The 24,673-nt window shown below is 43.4% G+C and overlaps 2 protein-coding genes across 11 annotated transcripts in view; both read left to right on the plus strand.

Annotated features, from left to right (window-relative positions):
- PRRC2B (proline rich coiled-coil 2B) overlaps nt 1-4,849 on the plus strand; it is a 105,295-nt gene extending 100,446 nt beyond the window's left edge. For all 10 annotated transcript variants that reach the window (XM_054998163.1, XM_054998167.1, XM_054998164.1 and 7 more), the window contains one exon: nt 69-4,849. In XM_054998163.1, the coding sequence (XP_054854138.1) occupies nt 69-209 (141 nt within the window). In that variant the 3' untranslated portion in view covers nt 210-4,849. The remainder of the gene's footprint in view (nt 1-68) is intronic.
- A 2,722-nt stretch (nt 4,850-7,571) lies between these two features.
- The window catches only part of POMT1 (protein O-mannosyltransferase 1), a 38,077-nt gene continuing 20,975 nt past the window's right edge, over nt 7,572-24,673 (plus strand). Inside the window, exons 1-9 of the mRNA XM_054997815.1 lie at nt 7,572-7,626; nt 14,004-14,148; nt 15,068-15,174; nt 17,335-17,385; nt 20,132-20,278; nt 20,612-20,723; nt 21,227-21,292; nt 22,133-22,226; nt 23,932-24,087. Coding sequence (XP_054853790.1) covers nt 14,027-14,148; nt 15,068-15,174; nt 17,335-17,385; nt 20,132-20,278; nt 20,612-20,723; nt 21,227-21,292; nt 22,133-22,226; nt 23,932-24,087 — 855 coding nt within the window. The 5' untranslated portion in view covers nt 7,572-7,626; nt 14,004-14,026. The remainder of the gene's footprint in view (nt 7,627-14,003; nt 14,149-15,067; nt 15,175-17,334; nt 17,386-20,131; nt 20,279-20,611; nt 20,724-21,226; nt 21,293-22,132; nt 22,227-23,931; nt 24,088-24,673) is intronic.

A 24,673-nucleotide genomic window follows, 5' to 3' on the forward strand; every position in this document is an offset into this window, starting at 1 on the left:
TGGGGTGATTTTTGTGGTTCTGCTTAGATTTGTCCTTCTCCCTCTTTCTTCCTCTTTCTGCCCAATAGGCAAAACAGCGGGTGGATGAAAACAAAGCCAATGTGGGAGCCATAAAACTGCAGGAACCATCTTCGGCAAGTCAGATGAAGCCAGTGCGCACTGGAGCTATCAAGCCTCAAGCCGTGAAAGTGGAAGAGAGCAAGGCCTAGTTGACCGCGTCCCTATGGATGCCTGCCAGTTTGTTCTACTGGACTGAGCGGGGGCGGGGGGGGGGGGGCGCTCTGAAGATCTCCCACGTTTCTCCTTCACCTCTCCCATCAGATGTGCTGGAAGACTCTCGCCAGACCCGCAGCTCACCATCAGGATATCAGCTGCCTAAAGCAACCTTGTTCGGGTCCTTCTCCCAACAAAGCAATTATTGAACAGTGGATTTTGACATTGGCTGCTTGCTTTAAAAAAAAAAAAAGGCTACCCACCCTACCCTCTGTGACTGTTGAGTGGCTCCAGCCATTTTTTCCCCCTTGTTCCCACTCACACATGACAGCGATTGCTCTTTGGTACCCTCCCCGTCTGCTCTCCTCTCCTACTTCTGCCTTAGTAGAGTGGCAACAGGAGCGAGAGTAGTACCCGGGAAGCTTTTTAAAAAGACAGCTGAGGTTTTTAAGCAAAACAGAACGTTGTGTCTTTGTTTTATAGCTGAACTTTTATATGTTCTCTCATATTCCCCTCCCCTTCATCTCTACCCCCCTGAATTGATCATGTTCTCAGATGTTCCCATTCTCTCTAACCTTTTGGGGGGCAGAAGGGGGGAGGGGTTTCCTGTGTGCTAACGTGAGATTTGTATACTCCTAAATGGAGCTGTATAGGCTGCGGATCTTAAGATCCTTCATTTCCTTATAAGTAAATAGATCAAGGCATTGGGGAACTTTTGGCGTATTTTGTTCTATTATGCTAGAGCCAGAGCTTGCTTTTAGAAGTAAAACGTGCAAGAGAAGCATTAAGCAAGTTGAATGCATTGAATCTCAAAGCTTGCCCCCCACTCAACTGTAGCTATGGGGTGTGTCGTTTCCCCCGGCCACACAAAACACACACATCAGTGCATGGCAGCAAAAGCAGTGATATTTTCCTTTCAAGAAACAGTGCGGACTTTCTCATGCAAGACCCTCCCAGTCTAGTCATCGACGCAGGGTTTAGGTTTGCTTTTGTAACTTTCTGGAAACTCTTAGTTGGGGAGGGAGGCTTAATTTCTCAGGGTTTACACAGTGTAGAATTACTAGGGAAGCCCCTTGCCTTGCATGAATCCGGCGATGGCTAGAGTCAGTGAGTTTATTTGTACGGCTTGTGGTAGTTGAGAACTCTGCCTACTGTCCACCCCTCCCCGTTTTGGTCTTTTTGTGCTCTCCGTCACTTCAGGCTCCTTATCCCATTTTAAAAGAACGTTCGTTTTAATTGTTTTGGTCCTTTGGGGCTTCTTTCCCCCTTCACATATTTCTCTCTTGCATTTCTTTTCTGCCTGTACCAAAGCAAGTCAATAGAAGTTCTGCATAGCAAACCACAGCAGACAAAAGCCTCAAAGGAAAAAGAGAATTCACTGTAGGCAGGAAAGCTAACTTTATTCTCTTTCTTCCAACTCTCTTCCTTTTCTCTCTTCTCCTTGTCCCCCAGTTTCTGCTGTAGTTGTCTTTAGGCAGACATAGTTTCTAGATAATGTTGCATTCTGCTGAACTGCCAGGCATTTCAAAGGCAGGATTATGGTGGATTCAGTTTCCCTATATGGGCTTAGGGTTCAAAATATGCCAGAAATCTTAGGGGCACCTCAGTTGCCCTTCAGTTTTTAGCTCTTAACCTTTGTGAAAACATAAAGGGGGAGCGGGGGACACCTCACTTTCTCTCATTGGTAGCTTGCTAGCTGTCCACTGTTTCAGCAGCCTTTCAGAAGATATCAAGCCTGTTGTTTTGCTGGTGGTTCCAAAGATGACATTTTGAACAAAGAATGTATTTGCAAATGGAGGATCTGAAAGGTCTGAATCTGAAGAGCACGTCCTCCTGGATTTTTTAAAGATGTGTTTGAATTTCTTAAGCTGGGTATAAATGATGATGTTTATACAGTCGCTTTAGAGGGTTCAGACTAAATAAGCTCTTTTAACTTAGTTATAGTGATGCTTCCTGTTTACACGTGTGTCCCTTTATAGAAAACCACCGAGGGATTTCAGAGAGATGGTACTTTTAAAAAAAAAGAATGAATCATCCTATTGGGGGAGGGTTATTAATCTGATTTTTTTTTTACTTTTATGGCAGAGCTTTCTTCCCCTCCTAACATCCTATTGTGGTTTGACGCTTAGAAATATTGAGGTCTAAGATGTATTTAACTGTTCTTACAAAGGATCCCCCACTCGCTCTATTCTGAGCTTTTCAAAGGCTGCAGCATTAGTTACCCAGTATAACTCCCCCTTCTCCCCTTGCTTTATGCTTCCACTATGAAACATCATGAGGAACTGAATTTGTTGTGAAACCGCTTCATTAGACATCCCATTTTCTCTCTCTCTCTTTTTTTTTTTGCTCAGCTGGTTCCATGCAAACCTTTAATGAGATCAAAATCCTGCTGGTTTTGGCATATTTCTTTGCACACGCTTGATGCATTTGAAAAGACACACATTTTTCCTGCTTTTGTATAGGATTTCCCGACAGTTCCCTTGCAATTGGGGTGAGGGAGGGGAAACTGGGTCAATTGCTAGGGCTGAGATGTTTCAGAAATTCCTGATGTAAATTTAATCAGTACTTACTATTGAGGGGGGGAGGGAAGGTGTCCTCTTTTATCCCTATTGCTCTCTGCCCCCCCTGAAAACAAATAAAACACTAGAATTTATTTATACGTATTTGATGTTGTAGGTCTAGGTGAAAAAGTAAATGTTTCACTGCTCTATTTATATATTATGTCTGAATTTATTCTGTGCAGGAAAGGCCAAGAAATAAACCATAATTTTAATTGCCTTTTCCCCCTTCAATTTGCATGACTGCTGGTGGCAGTTTACCAGATTTGTTTTTGGCACCAAAAGCCATTCCTAACACCCGTTTTTTAAAAAAGATGCAGCATCCCTCTTTTGTTTGCCACATTGTGTTTGTTTTTCAGCTTTAGCATTTTATAATGTTGAAAATCAAAGCGGAGAGCCATCCCCACTTCCTGCAGCGCAGAATGGTAGTATTCTCTGGGGAGAGGTGACCATTCAGGAGGGACGGGATTGGGCGGCACGGGTGTGGCCTTTCTCCTTCCCTCCTTATGGTTATGGGACTGCCATGACGGTGCTGTTTCTGACAGCATGCTGGTACTGATGCAAGGGAGGGGGAGCGTTCCTATGAGTCAGCTTCTTGGAGCAGTGAATTTGCATGTGACTGTGCGGCTCCTCTTGCCTGAACTGAAAAATTGCAACGTGATTTTCCAGGTCCATGAAAGAGAATTGTACACATATATGTCTGCACCCAAGTCCGTCAACATATCATTGTAACCAGCTGTGTGTGTGTGTCTGTTTCCTTACTGCTCGGAGACTGCTGAGAAACAGGTTTCCAGGCGCCGCTGAAGCATCTGCAGGGGAAGGAAGCGGCATAGTTCATAGTCTCAGCGGGCTAAGCGCAACTACCTGTGCTGTTACCTGCCAGCTTGGCCAAAGGAGAGGGTGACTGCCTCAGCTGCCTTCAGTGCCAGTTTCCTATCTCCGTGCTCTTTCCTGCTTTGTAGCTTCTTAATGCCACGGTTTAGTAGCCTGGTGTGGAGGAGACCAAGGGAGGAAACCAGCACGGTCCCTTGGGGGAGGGGCAGCTCTGTGATGAATCTTCCGTGACTCGATCCCAGCTCTGACCCTTGATGGCAGTGGCCACACAGACTCTCTGCCGCCCACTGAAGTTCATTCACATTCACATAACTGCAGATGGCCCCGTTAAAATAGTTTTAAAAAAATCTACAAGAGTGCTCCAAACTGCTCTGTAGCTTTTCTTTTTCTTTTTGCTAGATTTTAAAGAATGGCAACATGGCCTCCCGGTTTTGTGGGAAACGATTTACTTAGTACGAGGATGACTGCACACTGTCCAGTCGTGTTTGAGTTCTGTTTTTTTTGCCTCTGACTTTATGAAAAGATGCGACTGCTTTTCAGTGTCATTTGGGGGAGGGCTGGTTTCTAGGAATGAAAAGCTTAATTTTAAAAAAGCAATTGGAATGATAAGCAGAATCTTTTTAAATGTAGCAATGGCCCATTAGATCAGATGAGCAGATATTGTGAAGCAGTGAAACCAAGCTGGCTACCAAGAGACAGCAGATCTTCTTTGTCGTCCAGCTACCTTTTTGGCCTTTCAGGCCACTGTATGTCAATAGTGGCCCTAATTTGTCCGGTCCAGTGGCTTCTTCGAGTTGTAACCATCTAATTGGTAGGTGGGAATTGCAACAACGTGGCGCTCCCTGTGGCATGTCAAGGCATCTTAGCAGCAAGTTTTTTCTCTTATGTATAAATTGCAGTTGTTGATTCTAAAGAGGATATTGTACTCCTTTTTAATCTTGCGACCTGTACAGTAAAACACCTTTTTTTGGCCTTTCCTTTGTTTGTCTTTTCATGTAGACCAGGTATTTGAAAGAGCCAACAATGACTAAATATGTTAACATGCAACATGTTTATATCTTTCTGAGAAACTTTAACTGCAGACTGGACCTTGAATCACGGAATCACCAGGCTGGTGGTAGCAACACTCTTTCTTGTCCTCCTTGTTTTCAGTCTTTATTGTTTCTCCTTTCAGATATGTGATTGTATTAGCTCTTTCCATATGAAAGAAATTCTCCTTATTTAAATAAAAAAATTTAAAATCACATTCACTTCTCAGAATTGGCACATTCTCACCATCTACCTGCCCTGCCTTCCAGAGTTCAGTGACATGGAAGGACACACATACAAATGGACAGCAGATTGGGATGGCTCATCAGAAAACTTGTTTTCCACTCAACACAATGTATCTTTGAAAGGATAGCTTTTTTAATGACCTTCTCCCACAGACAGGGTATGTGCTGTGGCATAAGCTTGCATGGACTGGAGCTCAGTTCATTAGTCACATGCAACATTTTGCTGCCAGATATATTTGGTTATAGAAGAGGGAAATAACGGCTAACAATGGGGCCACGAAATGCAAGAGTTTGGATATAATTTTATTCAACAAAATGGCCTGTAGCCCATGAAAGCTTGCAAACAATAAATCTTATTGTCTCTAAGGTGTCAGATACAATGGCAAACAACCTCATCTCTAGCCTTCAAAACCCTGCAGGGTCAACGTAAGTCAGCTGCAACTTGACACCACCTAGTGTCAGAAGACTTCATTTTCTTTTTACTGTAATAGACTAGAAGCCACACTTAGGTAAAATAAGGTATATGAACTCTCAGAAAGTAAACAAGCAACTTTGTGAACAGCGTTTAGTTAAGTACATAGGAACTTGAGTTAGATCCTTGTTCCTAACCACTATAGTACACTGGCTCCAATTTCTGGACAAGATTCGAGTCCAATCGCATCTTAAAGACCAATGAAATTTTCCAGGGTATAAGCGTTTGGAGTTGAGCTCCCCTTGTCAGATACCATTCCTACTTGTGGGATGGAAAACCAGTATCCCTAGCTGGCAGAAATAATATTTCATAGCTGGCCACCCACTGTAGGGCAAAAAGGGTTTTCTCCTAAATAAGCAGAGGCAGCTGTGACCTAGGAATGTACAACCTGCCATGCTGGTGGATTTAATGGGGCAGCAACCATCATCCCTTTTATCTTCAGTTTTATTCATTTATAGACTGCTTTTCTCACTGAGCTTCATGGTGGATTACAAAATATTTTAAAAATTCAAACAGCGTAAGACATCCATCAAACAATACAATTGGATAAGAATTACAGAATTAAACAATGCAAAAAAAAACCCTGAGGCACAATATACCATAATGCAGAAAGTGGATTACAGAGGTGGAAGACAATGCAGAAAAAATAGTTTATGCTACTGATAAAATGTTCAGGAAAGGGGCAGGATAGAAGCTGGCACCTGATTTTTTAATATATTACCATCAACCTTACAAATTCTAAAGTCAAACCTAACAACTGCAGTGGATGGAGAACAAAGGATTGGAGCTTATTTCCTTTCTCTGGGGATCTCTCTCCCCAAAACCCTTAGGATCCCTGTGCTGTAACTTCTTTAGGACCATAGAAAACTGAGCAGGTACAGATTGCTTTCCACATGACATCTTATGCTGCTAAGCATTGAAGCCTGGCCTCAGGAGCAAATGGCTTGAGTGTTCAGGCTAGACCCAGATCCTTTTGGTATAGGAACAGGGACTGTAGATGATACTACTGGGTACTGTCTGTTGATGTAGGCATGTTCCTACCAGGTGGTTTCCATGCCATTTAGAATCTACCCAGATTATTGGGTTATGTCATAAATAGCTAAGAGATGCTTTGGTAGGGACAAGGACTATATGCTATGCTATTGGGTACTCTCTGATGATGCAGATATGCGCCATTAGTGAGTTTCCATGTTGCTTAACATGCCATGTAAATTAATTATGCATTGTTTGGAAAGATTTCATCTCTGTGCAACTTTATGCTTGTTTTCAAGTTTTCTTCTACCATAACCTATTGTATCTATTCAGTGAATGTCCTAACTCTGCTTTATAAATGTACTTTGCTCAGTGAATAGCCGAGCTGTTGACTATTGTATTTCACTTGCCCTGAATAATCCTCCTTGGATCTCAGTAAGAAAGGCAGACTATAAATGAATAAATAAATACTGTACTACATTGTCCAAGATCCTTCACGCACCTTGTTTTAGCAATATTTTACTAAATATTTTATTTATCGTTTTAGCAATATTTTACAATAGCCCTTCAAGCTAGACCAACATTTTTTATGCCCGAGTAGCAGAGGGACTTACCTATGACTCACTTGAGTTCACCGCAAATGCAAAAGAGGGGGGCTCTTGTTTTGTAGCTCAGTTCCTTAACCACTATGCAACAGTAGAAAAGAGCAAGAATCCAGTAGCACCTATAAGACTTAACAAAATCTGTGGTGGGGTATGAGCTTTTGTAAATCACAGCTCACTTCTTCAGATACCTGAGCTGTCTCAGGAAAGCTCATACCCCTACCACAAATTATGTTAGTCCTATAGGTGCTACTGGAGTCTGGACTTTTCCTCTTTTCTACTGCTACAGACTAACACGGCTACCCATTTTGATCTGTCACTATTCAGAGCTACACCTGATGAATTTCTGTCTGTCACCATGCCAGGCATAAATGCACAGGAGTGATTTTTTTTTCTTATAGCTGGGCTCCCGTCCACAGGTACGAACGAGGAAAAAGTCACACCAGTTTCAATCTGTCTGCATACCCTAGGCCAGGAACAGTACAGGCCTCAGACCCCCCGTGTTGCTATGGTAACAGCGAGGCTAACACTTCCTCCCCCGCCATTTTAACATCTAAAACGTCACATCCTGCTTTCCTCCTCCAAAGCAGCGCTCCAAGGGGAGGCGTGTCGAGCGGCGAGGATCACGTGACTCCCCGCCCTCAGCCGCTCTCGATCTTGGAACCCCCGTGGTTTGAGTTGGTACGGTCCGTCACTGCCGGGTCAGTAGGGCTAACGGGACGGGTGCACTTCGGAAGGGGGTGGTCGTGAGTGAAAAGCGGGGACGAGTTTGGATGGGGTGGGGGAGAGGGAAGCGGCTGCTTAGCCTTGACTCAGTATTTCGAATGAGCCGTTTCCACAAGGTGGAGGAAGAGCAGAGGGATGCGAGGCGGAGAGGCCTGTGAAGAACAGGGGGACGGAAGTGGGGAGGGGTCGGCAGGAGAGAGCTGGGCGAGGCTGATGCGTGGACGCAGAGGAGAGGCCTGTCGGCACCTACCGGGGGAGGGGGGCTTCCACGGCCAGGGGCAGCTGTCCTGTGACGGCCAGCCGCTGGGGTAGGGTTGCCTGGTCCAGACATTCCAGGAGATTTGGCAGGTGGAAGCTGGATAAGGCAGGATTTGGAGAGGAGGGGGACCTCAGAAGAAGAAGGAGGAGGTCCGGAGGAGTTGGCCGTGTTAGTCTGTAGCTGCGAAACAGTAAAGAGTCCAGTAGCACCTTTAAGACTAAGCAACTTCATTGTAGCACAAGCTTTCGAGAGCCACAGTTCTCTTCGTCATAGATCCAGAGGAGTTAGCCGTGTTAGTCTGTAGTAGCAAAATCAAAAAGAGTCCAGTAGCACCTTTAAGACTAACCAATTTTATTTTATTGTAGCATAAGCTTTCGAGAATCAAGTTCTCTTCATCAGATGCCTGATCCGAACTGGTCAAATACAGAAGAGGAGGGGAGGGGAAAGAAGGGGACATATATCACAAGAGGACAGGATGCAATTAGTGTGAAGGCAATCAAAACATTCCTTTGCTTGTAAATGTAAACATCTCCTTTTGGTGTGGAGTCAGTTTGCGGTGTTAGTTTGCCGCAGTGAAGGTATCCAATTCCTATGTAGTATAAGCCCTCGATAACCACAGTTCTCCCTGCCAGCTGCATCTGACAAAGAGAACTGTGGTCCCCGAAAGCCCACACGTACTCAGGCTGAGATAATTGACAAACAAAGCCCACACCAGGCGTCTCTGGGCTCCCCCAGACCATGCCTCTGTAAAGGAAATCTGTTACCTGTGATAATGTGATAACCATTCATAGTCTCTATTCAGTCCCAGCTTGACAGTGTCAAATTTGCATATGAATTCCAATTCAGCAGCCTCCCGTTGGATTTTGTTTTTGAAGGGTTTCTGTTGAACCACAGCGACTTTTAAGTCTTTGGTGGAATGTCCTGGTAGATTGAAGTGTTCTCCCACTGGTTTTTGGACGTTTCCATTTCTAATGTCAGATTTGTGTCCATTTATTCTTTTGCGTAGAGGTTGGCTGGTTTGTCCAATGTTCTCTTCGCTAGCTCTGATGAAGAGAGCTGCGGTTTTCGAAAGTTTGTGCTGCAATAAAGTTGGTTAGTCTTAAAGTTGCTACTGGACTCTACTAATAAGAAGAACATTCCATTTGTATACCGCCCTTCAGGAGAACTTAACACCCACTCAGAGTGGTTTACAAAGTGTGTTATTATTATCCCCACAACAATCACCCTGTGAGGTGGGTGGGGCTGAGAGAGCTCTGAGAGAGCTGTGACTGACCCAAGGTCACCCTGCTGGCTTCTAGAGGAGGAGTGGGGAATCAAAGCTGGCTCTCCAGATTAGAGTCCTGCTGCTCTTAATCGCTACACCAAAATGGTATAATGCCATAGCGTGCAGCTGCCAAAGCAGCTGTTTTGTCCAGGGGAACTAATCTCTTTCACCTGGAGATCAGTAGAATTCCAGGAGATCTCCAGCCACCACCTGGAGGCTGGCAACCCTAGCTGGTGGGCAAGTAACCGAGAATTGCCAGCATCCTCACATCCTATTTCACTTCTCTGCATCATCTGGCTGCGCTGCTTTTGCTCTTGTCTAGGTGGCCTTCCTGTTCTTAAAAGAATCAGACAGACTCATAGAAGACAGGTCTGTGGACAGCTGTTAAGCCTTATAGTCAAATGGAGCCTCCATGTTCAGGAGCAATATGCCTCTGATTACTAGGTGATGGGCACAAACAATGGAGCAGTGGTGTCTTCATGCCCTGTTTCTGGCAGCCTTCACCCAAGCAGGTTGGAACTTTGGTCTAATCCAGCAAAGATGCTGTTACGTTTTTATTAAGAAGTGGTGATGGGGAGACAGAAGATCAGCCCTAAAATTTGATCGGAATGACCTCGGGAAGAACAGTAAGAGTGGGGAAAAAGAAACTGGAGGAAACTGCCTTCCACTAAGTCAAGGTTTTGTCCCGTGTAGTCTAATGTGCAAGGCTGCCGCAAGAACTAAAATAAACAGTGAAAAAACTTCTGTGAACTCCCAAGTAGGCGCACACAGAGGAAGTTGGCCACTGTGTCTCTGCATGAGTCACTACTGTATATCAAGAGAGAGTAATTCTGCCACTTCTCTGTACTGTGTCAATCCTGAGATCCAGTGGAGTTATCCATCCTCAGAAGAGACTGCTAGTTGTGTCTCTTCATGAATCATGCTTATCCAGTTAGGAAGCACACTTGGTACACTGCCTCACAAAGAACCATAGGGGCTGTGCTCCCCTGAACATTCATAATCCTTGCTGTATCACTAAAAATAAACCCTTCTATTTGTGAGAGTGACGAGTGTCTCATATGTTAATCTTTTTTAAAGAGTGTATTTTTGTATTTTATTACATCAGGATGTTAGCCTTCTGAACGTAGGCTGGGTAGGGGAAGCACCTGTCCTATAGAAGAAGTATTTTGTTATTAGGTGTGGGATAGAAAAAGCAGGTTGACCATTTGTTTCTACTCAAAAGTTTTTTACCTGGATTGATAAAATTGTAAACCTGGGGTGAGAACTCTGCCTGACTTAGGCTTGGATTTTCTTGTTAAAATGGCTTAGATGTACACAGTGTTTTATAAATAATGCATATAATTATGATGGTAACTGCATAATTTATTGCTTATTGTAGTGTGACAGGCAGTGCATGTTTCCAGAGTTAGAATAATTCTAGAATTTGTCGGAGCGTTAGTTGGTTGAGGATCTGCTAATTTCCTTCCTGACAGCTTCTGTCAGAGCAATGATATTAAAATACTGATCTGGGTTGGGCATGATTTTTTCTTGATTTTTTTCGGTGGGTAAAACCTGCATGGATTCTGCTGATGCCTCCATTGCACAATGCTCTCAGAGTGCTTTTTTAGGTGTCAGGCATGCCAATTCAAAGGATGCTGCATTGTGGAAAGGGGATTGTGTCTCTTGCATTGTGGCATATGAGCAACCTTTAACTGGTACGTCCTCAGTTTCCCTTGCCTGCCCCCTGGAAGGTTTCCAAATGGCTTTAAGTTAATTTTGACTTCTGATCTCCAAGCTGGGGCAGCGTATAGCTGAGGAGTTTGCGCGTGAGCAAGAAAAGCTCTTTTAAAATCTCAGCTTGGTAGTGAACTTGCTCAGACGCCTTCAGCAGCTCCCCCATTCTTTGACACCACCAGACCTCTTGGGGCTATGACGGGTATTACTGAGATACTTTATAAACATTCAGGTGCCTTGTGACACCTTCAAGATGAATGGATTTATTAGTGAAAGAAATTTACAGAGACCAGAGTGCAGCAATTGTGGTGAATGACGAGCTGACTAAAAAACTGACTATTGGCAAAGGTACAAGACAAGGTTGCCCGTTGTCTCCACTGTTGTTCATTTTAGTCTTGGAAATTTTGATGATACAGATTCGAGAAGACAATACGATCCGTGGAATAAAAATAAAAGACTTTTCCTATAAGGTCAGAGCATTTGCAGATGATATAATGTTAATTGTGGAAGATCCAATTGAAAACATGCCTAAGGTAATAGAAAAAATTAAAGAATTTGGAGATCTGGCAGGTTTCTATGTAAACAAAAAGAAATCAAAGATATTATGTAAAAATATGACTAAACAAAAACAACAGTTATTAATGGAAATTACAGACTGTGAAGTAACAAGTAAGGTGAAATATTTGGGAATTGAACTGACTGCAAAAAATATAGATCTATTCAAGAATAACTATGAGAAATTGTGGACTCAAATAGAGCAAGATTTGATTGAATGGAATAGATTGAATTTGTCATGGTTGGGAAGAATTGCAGTAGTTAAGATGAATGTGTTGCCAAGAGTGATGTTTTTGTTACAGACAATACCAATTATCCGGGACTCTAAACAATTCGAAAAATGGCAGAGGAAAATATCGGATTTTGTTTGGGCAGGCAGGAAGCCTAGGGTGAAAATGAAAGTATTACAGGACGCAAGAGAGAGAGGTGGAATGCAACTGCCCAATCTAAGACTTTACTATGAGGCAATCTGCCTAGTTTGGTTGAAAGAATGGATGACATTAAAGAACAAGAAACTATTAGCCCTAGAGGGATATAAAAAAATATTTGGATGGCACGCATATTTATGGCATGACAAAGTAAAAGCAGACTCTATGTTTTTGCACCATTATATCCGTAGAAGCCTCTTCACAATTTGGAAGAAGTACAGAAACTACCTGCAAGAAGGAACTCCCTCTTGGGTGGTTCCTTATGAAGTAATAGACCCGAGAACTGTTGACAATGAACAACGATGTTTAACATATAAGGAAATAACACGAACAGACCTTTCCAAGTTAAGAATAAAAACGCAAGAAGAGTTGTCTTCAAATTATGATTGGTTTCAATATAGACAGATTAGAGACCTTTACAACTCGGATTGTGCAAAGGGAGGGATAAGAATAGAGAACTCAGAACTAGAGGAAGTAATTCTACAAGAAGATATAAAGGAAATCTCTAAGGTCTACAAGGTGTTGTTAAAATGGTATACTGAAGATGAGACAGTTAAAGTGCAGATGGTGAAGTGGGCTATAAACTTTAATAAAGAAATAACAATGGAGGCGTGGGAATACTTGTGGAAAAATACGTTGAAGATTACGACATGCACTAACATTAAAGAGAATGTCTATAAAATGATTTATCGTTGGTATTTGACACCAAAGAAAATTGCGCTAGGGAACTTAAATATGTCTAACAAGTGCTGGAAATGTAAAAAACATGAGGGATCTTTGTATCACATGTGGTGGACTTGTGAGGTAGCTAGGCAGTACTGGGGGGAAATAATAAGAGTAATAAGTGAGATTTTACAATTTCAAGTTAATAAGAACCCAGAACTCCTGCTACTGAACTTGGGAATGGAGGATATTCCAGCACAATACAGGACATTGCTATTTTACATGACGGCAGCGGCTAGACTTTTGTACGCGCAGAAGTGGAAAGTACAAGAAGTGCCAACCATCGAGGACTGGATTTATAAACTGCTGTACATGGCGGAGATGGACAAAATGACAAGAAGATTGAGAGACCTTGATCCAGGACAGTTTAACACGGACTGGGAGAAGCTGAAACAATACTTGGTGAAAAAATGGGAGGTGGGAGGAGAACTGTGGCAGTTTGAAAATTACTGAAATATAACAAAAGAAGAGAGAAGTGACTATACCGGGGGGGAGAGTTAATTGAAAAATATCTAAGCAATTATTTTATTTGACTATTAGGGATAGAAACTGATTAATCTCATTGCTGGCAGATAATGGTATAATGGAGAAACTGTATAATCAAAATGAATGAATACAAGAAAGTAGGGGAAAATATATAGTAATATACAGAATATGGGTCAAATTGATTGACTTATGCTTAAAGTATAAAACAAAGAGTAATATATGGAGTATGGGTTAAATTGATTGACCTATATTGAAGGTATGCAATGTTTATAATGTACTTAAAGTTATGTATAATGAGGAATAAATTGTTTGTTCAATATAGAGGAGATCAGAATGAGTAAGATAGAGTACAGGTTACCAAAATGATTATTGAAGAATATATGCCAGAAATGTATTATCTAGTTGTTAAGTTAAATGGAAAGGGAAATGAGACAGCATTGTGATATAATAGGTAAGCTTAGAAGAGAGTGAAAGTATATGTTTAATAGGTAAAATAAGTTTGAAATGAGTAGGGGAAAATAGATAAGGGGTTGGAAAACTGTTGGAAGTCAACAGAAGGGGGGGGGAAGGGAGGGGGTTAGAATTGGAATTTTTTAAAGGAAATTGATTGTAATGGACATTAAAATATTTCTAATCCAATAAAAAACTTTTTAAAAAAATAAAAAAAAAAAGATGAATGGATTTATTGTGGCATTTCCTTTTGCGCAATAGATTGCACTTCATCAAATCAGCCTGCAAACAGTGCTGCACCAATACATTTATGAGTCTTTAAGATGCCCAAAAAACTCTTTTTAAAAACTGCAGCAGACTCCGGGATCCAAGGCAACCCATACAAAGCACCTTGAAAATATACTGTAAAAATATGACTGTTAGTAGTATGTTGTGATTGGAAATATAACGAGAGCTTTTTCTGCCCCTTTTTAGTCTCGACAATCTTGACAGGCCAGATGCTGGGCTTCCTGAAGCAGCCCGTTGTCCTTTCGGTGGAAATAAACGTCAACCTGCTGGTTTTAGCTGCTGCTGGATTAATAAGCCGGCTGTGGGCGCTGTCCTACCCCCGAGCTGTAGTGTAAGCAAACTGTTTTGCATTTTTTATTACTTTGTAGTTCCTCCCCCCCACCCCACACACACACTTTTGTTTGCTGTAGATCTTGGAGCTTGTTGGTCTTGATGTCACAGTGTCACATGGGGGGGAGAGGGGGGGAGCCTCTGTTTTTTCTGTTCCTAGAGCAGCTCTGTGCAGAAGGTCATTGTAGAGTCCCATTTTCCAGAGGGGCGATTTGTCCTCCTGGCTTCCTTCTTGATTGTCAGCTTTCAACAGAGCTGGTTCAAGGTCTTTTCTTATTCCTTTTGCCTTCTTCCTTGGTGGCCAAGAGAAAAACAAGCCCCAGTGGTAAAGGTCTGCTGTGGCAACTGGGCCAACGAAAATTTGCCAACTGACGAGCATTTTTAGATTGCAGTGGGGAGACAAGGGCAAATGTTTATGTAGGGCGGGGATTTGGACAAAGTTTCAGGCCCCCTCTTGGCTGTATTCAAGATTAAAGTATCACAAAGCGATGTATATTTAAGAGCATCAGTTGAGGATACAGTGGCAAAGTTCATAATAGCTGTTGCTGTTTCACCAGTGCACATCAGTCATCTTTTCTTTTTAAGCATAGGTATTTGTGCCTTTACCATGCAAGCTCCAAAGTCTCTATCTGTAACATTTTCAAATCTGCCTTTCCTACAGGGAGCTCATCCGTGGTTCTCCCTTCCTGCGTCTTATCCTCACAACAACCCGGTGAGGTAGATCAGGCTGACAGAAATTACCTGGCCCAGGGGCATCCAATCAGGCCCATGGCTGAGTGGGGGTTTGAGGTGGCAGAGTGGAATATTCTGTGGACATTCCATTTTATCCTTGCCTGCAAAAGTCCCAATTGATGTAGCTCAAGCCCTATTCTTTAGGCACCCAATGAGAAGTCTGCATGCCTTTCCCTTTGGTATTTCAGTTTCGATGAAGTTTACTATGGACAGTTCCTCTCTCTGTATATGAAGCAGATCTTTTTTGTGGATGACAGCGGCCCGCCCTTTGGTCACATGCTTTTGGCTTTTGGAGGTAGGGAAGAATCTCACTGTGCATTTACATTTGTAGCCTGCCCCACCACAAGGGCTCAGCAGGGGTAACTGTGTCGCAGAATTAAGGCAACAGCTTTTTTAAAAAGCTACAATACTTTTATCCCCACTTTCCAACTGGAACTGGCACCTAGAGTAACTAGTAAATCAAAATATCTAGAATGAATGACACCAGACTGCTTCTCTGGGAGGAGACTCACAGCTTGAGCAGAGGCCTGGCAGGTGTCTCGGAAGCGGGAGGGAAGGGGTCTTTTGTCTGGACCTGGATCCAGGCATGATGGTCTTTTTTAATTTAAAAAAAATGTTCAGGTAGTGAGTTGCTTGGCTGCTGATAGACCAAGGAAGTGTGATCTGGAGAGAAACAAAGCGTAATGCAGGTTAAGTTTGGTATCATGTATTCCTGTTACTGCATTGCAGGGCCTTTTTTCTGGGAAAAGAGGTGGAGGAACTCAGTGGGTTGCCAGCACAGGGGGCAACTCCTGGCGGGAGGTGGTGCCCCTGGTACCACATGCGCACGCGCAAAGTGTGCCCACGCTTCCGGGACCGCGCAATGACATCACTTTGGATCAGCTGGAACAAGGGGGGAGTTTTTAAAGTTTAAATCACCCTCAGTGAAAATGGTCACATGGCCGGTGGTTCCGCCCCCTGATCTCCCCTCTGTCTGGAGATCAGGGGGCGGGACCACTGCCCATGTTACCATTTTCTTTTCTTTCTTTTTTTTTAATAAAATTTTATTGGTGAGTGGAAAAACAAAAGAAAATTTTCCAAATTTAACACATATAATCCCATTTTTTCCCCTTACTCTGTCCCCCACCCTTTTCCTCCCCCCTCCCTATTGACTTCCAACAGCTTTCCAACCCTTAACCCTTCTTATTACTTAAATCTATTTCATTTATATTTTCCTACCAACTTTGAATCATAATATCTCTTACTCTAAGCACATTCTTATTCTTTTACATAAACTCTATCAAACATACTATTGATATAGTATATCTCATATCAATATAACATAACAATATAGTATAATATATAGCAGGGATCACACTATCTCTTACTTTAAACTTATTCTATTTCTTTTCTTTTAGGCATATACTCCATCAAATACACTATCAATATAGTATATATTATAGTAATATATTATATATATATTGTATGCTATGCCACCAATGTAGCACAGCACACAACACCATATAGCACATCCTCATAATATGTTATAATGTAAAGTCTGATCCACTAACCCGTTATTTTATGTTATATATCATATATAGTATACCTCATTGAGATATCTATTTACCCCTTCTCATTATCTCATATATTCAATGTACAATTCCCTTAAATATTATATTCGCTTAGATTATAATTACATTCCCCCTAAATGGTAAGATCCCTTCTCTCTTCTCATTGCAACATTGTTTTTTTAAAAAATTTCAAACTGCCACAGTTCTCCTTTTACATCCCACTTTTTTTCCAAAAATTGTTTCAGTTTCCCCCAATCAACAATATATTGTCCTAGGGCCATGTTACCATTTTCAAGAGGTGCTGTAACTGCATTCCAGCTGAAAAAAAGCCCCAAGGCTCGAGATAGTTTCAAAGCCTTATTCTCAGAGCAGCTACAAAAGTTCAAATATATGTGTGTGCTTGCGAGTGTATGTATCTTTCTCCATATAATATTTTATATTTCTTTTCAGAATCAAACAAATCATTCTATCCAAATCTGCAACTTTTACAGATGTCTTTTGTATGTAAAAGATGCTGATTTGTGATTAATTTGCTTGATTCTGAAATGAAACTCGTGCTCCAACGTTTGTCACTTGTGGTGGGGAAAGTTTTCCACAAATGGGAAAGGAAGAAGGGAAAAATGTTCATTCCACGGTTAGAGTTGATGAGAAAAGTTTAATTTTGTAGGCAGAAGTTAGTGGAATTATAGTTAATGTATTGGTTAGTATGACTTGTTAACTGATTATAATGTACAGTATTTAGAGTGATATATTAACTGACTCGAACTATGTTCTTGTATTTGTTGTCTGTTAATTTAAAAACGTTAAAAGTCACATGTTTTTTAACACCAGCTTCCAAATGATTTATATATGCTCCCAAGTCTTTATTGTGTTTTATTTCCCCTCACCTCTCCTTTCTGTTTTAGGTTACTTAGGTGGATTTGATGGGAACTTTTTATGGAACCGAATCGGTGCAGGTAAGAGACAGTTTCACCACGGCTCTGAGTTGTCCAAGCACAGGGTGTTTTGGAGCTGTTCAGAAGTGCCTGAGTTAATATAGTTGTGGCCTTAGTAGTATTTCACAAGGTGAAATGTAATTCAGTAAATCCCAGCGATGCCTGGCGCATTCCGTGCCGGCAAGCAAGTGTCCTTTTACCACATATCCACAGAGCAACAGTTGCAACCAATTTCATCTTCCTGTCATGCTGTCTGCATTTGTTTGCAAATATGTGGTGGTTGGCATACAGTTGTGTACAGGGCTGGCGCCACCATTGAGGCAGTGAGGTGGGTGCCGCGGTACCGGGGCACCAGAGGGGGTGCTGGGGGCGGAGGCGTGTGCCACAGAGCTGGCGTGCCTGGCCTGCAGCTGCTGCAGCCAGCCAGCCTGGTGCCGCCACCACCACATGCCCCTGGCCGGGCGCAGCAGCCATGAGCCAGGCACGGCAGGCATCCAGGGCGGCCAATGGGCCCGGCTTTGCTGCATGATAACGTCATCATGAGGTGATGTCATCACGCAGGCCGGGGGCGTGCGCTTGCACGTGGGGCGGGCGCCAGAAGCCCTGGCGCTGCCCTGATTGTGTATGCAGAAAAATGAATTTGGTGTTTATGGTAGACGATCTCCAATACTGTATTTCTCAAACTTGATAACAGAGGTCAACTTTCCCCTTAAATTTGAAATGTGAGGCATGTTTCACTTCTATGACCAAAAAGGTTTGATTTCCAGAAGATGCAGGATGAGAGGGCTGTGCAAGTATGTGGTTTAGAGAGAGGATGGAAAAAGGAGACCAGGAGTTAAATGACTTGATGTGAGTGGTTGTGATGGTGCTGTACTGTAATGTAATGATACATCTGGTTTGGAATGCACAGAACATTTGGAGCTTTCTCCACCTTCTTTTCAAGTTTTGTAAGTGTTCAGCTGCTCTGAGAATAAGGCTTTGAAATTATCTTGAGACTCAGGGCTTTTTTTCAGCAGGAACGCGGTGGAACGGAGTTCCGGCACCTCTTGAAAATGGTCACATGGCCGGTGGCCCCGCCCCCTGATCTCCAGACAGAGGGGAGTTTAGATCGCCCTCCACACCATGGCGCAGAGGGCGATCTAAACTCCCTTCTGTCTGGAGATCAGGGGGCGGGGCCACCGGCCGTGTGACCATTTTTGCGGAGGGCAATTTAAACTTTTAAAAACTCCCTCCTTGTTCCAGCCAACCCAAAGTGACGTCATTGTGTGGTCCTGAGTTCCACAACCTCTTTTCCCAGAAAAAAACCCCTGTCGAGACTTATTTTGCAACTTTAAAATTAAGGATTTAAATGGTGTTTAACCAATTTGTTGATCAGGGCAGTCCCCTGGGAAAGGGCCACCTACAGGAATATTTCGGATTCAGATAATGACATTTCAATGGTGTGTAGGCCACTCCATTTCTAGTTCAGTTTGGGTGATCAAGATGGATCTTTGTCCTCAAGAGCTCTATAAGTAATAATACTTAGCACTCATGCAGGCTTTGATGAGATCTTCATACATTAACAGTGCAATCCTAAGCAGTGTGACTGCAGTCTAAGCCCCCTGATTGCACTATAGGTCACTAATGCTTGTCTGCAAACAGCCTTGTAAGGTAGCTGAATGTGATCATCACCATCGTCTTGCAGATTGAGACTTTGGGGTGGAGGGTGAAGGTGGGATAGAGTAGCTTGCCCAAGACCACCTGCTGAATTCACAGCACAGGTAAAATTTGGATCCAGAACTTGTAGATGGTTCAAGGACAAAAGCTGCGAGTGGCCTTATCAGTCCATGCAAAATCCAAAAGCAACAAGAAAAATCCATGTAATTCCTTTTATTTGGACTGATAACATTGCCGTAAAACAATGTGCAAGCTTTTGAGCTCACCAGAGCTGAGTGTCACAGTTTAAGAAGACAGAAGGATGGGAAGCAGATTTTTCAGCCTATGATATTACAACCTGATTTTGCATGCTTCTGTGAAATGCGTGCAGTTTGAGGACAGCCACTGAACATCATGATCAGCTGGGGATTTGAACCCAAACCTCCACAGTCCTAGTCCACACCGACTTCTGCCTCTATTGCAGCGCCCTTGTTACTGTCATGAAAGCTTTCAAAATATGAACTGTCGTGCTTGTTTTAATTATATAGTTAAGTGGTCACTTGAAAACAAAATGTCTGCATTATACAGTTCTCTGCAATTAATTGGCAGCTTTATAAGGAAGGTAGGCAGCGGCCTCTGCATGGCACGTATGCCACGCGAACAGGTAACAGATTAGCACGATAAATTAGAAAGCCTTTAATGTTCCTCCTCACTCTGGGTTGGATCCCGATGAACTTTTCCTTGGGTACAAAGATTTCTGAACACACAGCATGACGGTCCCTGAGTTGCCCTTCCTGCGGCAGCCAGGAAGGCCCCACTGGAGTCCTGTTCCTGGGGGAGAGGAGACCTCTGTGGGGGGCACTTGGGGATGCCGTGAGAGGGCAAGGTAAGAATCGCAGTCAGGGGGGGAAACGCTTGCGCCTGCAGATACATCTAGTCAGGCTACAAGCCCTCTTTGCTTCCTCTGGGTGGCAGCTGGAAGCAGATACTGTGAAGGCAGTAGGAAATCACAAAGCAAACCTGAACCAGGCAGAAGAGAAACTCTCAGTATCCTTGAGTTAAAGCTTACTCTTTCTTTTTTGGTAGGGAAGTGTGTACTTCTGACTCTTGATTATGTTATCCCTTGTTGCAGAATATAGTTCCAATGTGCCGGTATGGACCCTGCGGCTGCTGCCTGCAATTGCGGGTGCCCTGTGTGTTCCTTTGGCATACCAGATATTGGTGGAGCTGCGTTTTTCACACCTCATTGCACACGGAGCTGCTCTGCTAATTCTGTTGGGTACGCATTGTCCCCTTCACTTGGCTGAAGGGATAAAATGACCCACAGCCTCCCTGGGTATGTAGAAAAATGATGTTGCCCATTAATCGAAAGGGGGGGGGGCGGTCCCAAATAACCTGATGAGTACTGAACATGCCGCTGGAGGCACAGAATGTTGACAGCTGCTGAAAGTCCTTTAAAGGGGAGGGGCTTTGCCTGCTTGAGTCCCTGAGAATGTATAGAATCCTGGGGATTTTAGGAGGTAGTGGTGGGATTTCCAGATTCTGCCCCACCTGCTTCTAAGATCAGTATTTCAAATGCACAGTATCTCTCTTTACCTTCTTTTCCTAACAGAGAACTCCCTGATCACTCAGTCTAGGTTGATGCTATTGGAATCTGTCTTAATCTTTTTCATCTTGCTGGGCGTTTTATCCTATTTGAAGTTCTATAATTTACAGAGGCAGAGGTAAAATAACGCTTTAAAAGTAATCTATAAATAAGATATTGAAATGTCTCTTAAGGCATTGTTTTGCTTTTGTTCTGTGTCTAGTTGCAGTATAAGCCTGTTGGGGGGGGGCAGGAAGTGGGGTATAAATAGCTAAATAAATTTTATTTGGGTATTTAAAATACACTCACTCCTTTGGTCCATGTTCAGGGTAGCTTATGTCAATTATAATCAATGGCTTTTTTGCCCCACTTAGGGGGGTGGCCGGGGAAACCAAATTGGTATTAAATCTGTGTGTGTTTAGTGAGATTTCTAGCCTCTGCTTCCTCCTTTTTGATGTATTTTGCACCATTGGGACCGTGCTCAGGGCTCTGTCTGCACTATCAGGGACTTCACAGCTTTCTCATTGCATTGAACACTTCTTCAGGGACAAGGAAGTTAAACATAACTGGAGTTTGAACTATTTTCCTGTCATTACTTATATATCCTTGGATTTCTCGTTTTTTCTTCTTGTCTTATTCAAGCCCCTTTTCTTCAAGATGGTGGTTTTGGCTTTTCCTAACAGGATTTTCCTGTTCTTGTGCAATTGGGTAAGTATTAAGTTATAATATTTTTTTCCTTACTGGTAAGACAGTCAGGCAAGGTCAGCAGTGAGGGAGGGGAAGGTATGCTAAGAGATTTATAAAATTATCAGTAGTGTAGAGAAATTTTTTTTTCCCCCTCAGAACATTAAAATGCGGGATTGCCTGATAAGATGGACAGCTTATTTTGGATTCACAAAAGAAAATGCTTCTTTACACAATGCATCCATTATAATCAACATGCAAAATTTATGAGATGTAGTGACAGCTAGCAGTTTGGATGACTTTGAAGGGGATTAAACAGATACATTCAGGATAGCAACAGCTCTTGACTGTGGTGGCTAAATGAAGCCTCCATACTCAGAGGCGGTGTGTCTCAATGCCAGTTGCTGACGCATGACAGGAAAGGAGGGGTGTTGATTTTGTGCACTGCCTGTGTGTGGCCTTCTTGGAGCCATCTGGTTGTCCACATGGGGAAACTGAATATTTATTGCCTCGGGATGGCTTTCAGTGTTTATTGTCCTACTCTGAACTGCCTGTTTGGTGAAAACCTTCACTGTCCCCATTGTTGCAGTTGTTGCCATATTGTTGGAGGGCCTAATTGGCTAACCAGCTGTGGGGGGTTACAACTTGGCAACCAGAAAACATTTTATTTTGTGAGAACGACCCGCTCCTGTTTATTTCATTGCAGTTGTGCTGCCGTAGCGGCTTTGTGCCCACTGCCTTCTTAGGAACCTCCTCAAAGGCAAAACTGAAAGCATTGGGTGACTGAATGTTTGCATGCCTAATGCTACATGTGGTTGAGAGGATTATGGTGCATTTTACCAATCTTTGATGCTACTTTCACAGAGTAAAATACACAGGCCTCTTCACCTATATTCTACTTTTGGCCATGGCAGGAATGCACTCGTGGCAACTAATCGGTGATCAGAGCTTGCCAAATGTAAGTAGGAAAGTGTGTTGACCTACTGGCACCTATTCATGTTTCTAATAGCACACATTAAGAAAAATAGCTCATCCAGCACTCTTGAAATCTGTTGTGGCAATGCTAAAACAAAGGCTGCGGTTCTGTGAAAGGTGCTGGACACACGCTGCGTTTCCTGTGCTTATTCTGACAAACACCAAAAGGGCAGCTACATTTGCAACACACAGTCTTGTGGTGCTTGATACAAAATATAACTACAGAAGATTTGGCAGGCCAAAGTGCCAGTGGGGTGACCAGGCACCCCAAAGTGGCTTACAGCATTTGTCCAATATAGCAGACTCGGATTTTAAAAATGGAAAATGGCATGTGGATGTGGGGCCTGTGTAGCTGAACCAGGGTCTCATAGGCACTTGCCTGCTTCGCTCACTCTCTTTGGAAACTGAAGTGTGTGTGTGTGAGAGAGAGAAAGGACTGCAAAACTCCTGCCAGAATGTTTTTGTAAGGTGCCACAGGACTCTTTGTTCTTTATATTACTGCTGTTTCACAAAAAAACGGAACTTGCATCATTGTAAAAGTTGCAAAAAGAAAGTACACAGCTGTATTGGTGAGTCTGAAAGGGCCTAATGACACAGTAGGTTTTTCTTGGGCACATCCCCAGATTGAGTCACAGTCACGTTCTGTTTCTGGCGGCCAGCTGTGTCAGTCTGTAGTAGAAGGGCAAGATTCAGGTCCAGTAGCTCCAACTAGATATCCAGGGTGCAAGCTTTCGAGAGTCAAAGCTCCCTTCATCGGGGAGCTAACGAAGGGAGTTTTGACTCTTGAAAGCTCACAGCCTAGTTGTGCGCTGGCAGCTGCATTCTCTTTAGGCACACCAGGCGCAGTTGGACTGGGAGCAAGGCATGCAGAGATGGAGTTTTGGCCTCCCGTCCGCTACTGTATTCTCAACCTGAAACTACTCAAAGGATGTGCTAGTGGCTCCACTGGGGAAGCTGACATATTGCTGCAGCTGCCCAGCAGGGCTGATAGTGCACCTTAACCTGCAGTTTTTAAAGAGGAACACAGGAGCAAGGAAATAAGGAGGATCCTCTGCTCTGGTCCTGGGGGAGGACAGCACGGCAGCCGGGGCTTTTTTTCAGTGGAAACGCAGTGGAACAGAGTTCCGGCACCTCTTGAAAATGGTCACATGGCCGGTGGCCCCGCCCCCTGATCTCCAGACAGAGGGGAGATGAGATTGCCGGCCATGTGACCATTTTCTCCAAGGGCAATTTAAACTTTTAAAAACTACCCCCTTGTTCCAGCTGACCCAAAGTGACATCATTGGGCGGTCCTGAGTTCCACCACTGAGTTCCACCACCTCTTTTCCCAGAAAAAAAGCCCTGACGGCAGCGATCTCTGCCTTGGATGTAAAAATATCCTGCGCTGCCACCATTTGGGTGTTATGAAGTCGCTGGCTGGGAGGACGTGGGCTTTCTCAAAGGAGCAGATTTACAGAGATCCTTTGCTTTTCCAGAATGAGCGTGAGAACCTATTAATAGCATGTTTATGGAATGCACACAGAGGCCCTTTGACTTTCTCTGAAACGAGCCAATATTTTTGCTTAGATAAAATTTGTACAATAAAACATGGAAGGCCACTGGGGATTGGATCCAACCAGGAGGTCTTTAACCGGACATTGATAACTTTAGGTATGAGAGGTGACCTTTTTTTGTGCTGCTCCTGTTAGGTTTCTCTGCTGTGTCACTTGCTTGCCAGAGGACTGATGCTCTTGGTTATGCCTGTAGCCACATACCTGTTGTTCTTCTATGTCCACTTGGCTTTGCTGTATCGCTCTGGGCCGCACGACCAGATCATGACCAGCGCATTTCAGGCGAGCTTAGAGGTGAGACAGAAGAGGCCAAGGACTGTTTCAGGAAATAGACCTGTTTTCTGCCTGCTTTTGCTAAAACCGCCTCAGAGTAAAGGTGGTTACAAGCTCATCTCGCCCTGGAACTCTGCTGTCTACCAGCCCGCTGGAAAGAGCCCTCTTGCTGCACAGAGCTTCTCAGCCCCCACCATATGGTTTCCCTTGGTTTTGGTGTTTTCAGCCCAATTCACCCTTGCTGAATTGAAGGCGATCATTATCCATGACATGAGAGCGTCTTAAGGAGAACCCTTTCTGAAATGCAGTCTCCCTCCTCCAGGCAATACTATGGATTGCTGGTCTCTGGTATTGTATAACAAATTATACAGACTGCAGCGCATTTTGATCTGCCTCACGTTTGTGTTCTTAATGAATGGATGTGCTAATGTAGAGTAGGCGGAAACCCAGCCTGTCGTCAAGTAGCTCTCGCCTCTCCTTGGAAGGCCTTCTGAGATGGCTGGACATACCTGGAAAACGCTGGTAAGGTATTTTTCAGGTATAGTTTCAGTCTGAATATACCAAATTGCAAGCCCCTAATGATGATGCTTCCACATAGAAATGCAGT

This window comes from Eublepharis macularius, chromosome 14, assembly GCF_028583425.1.
Source record: "Eublepharis macularius isolate TG4126 chromosome 14, MPM_Emac_v1.0, whole genome shotgun sequence".
Taxonomy (NCBI): Eukaryota; Metazoa; Chordata; class Lepidosauria; order Squamata; family Eublepharidae; genus Eublepharis; species Eublepharis macularius.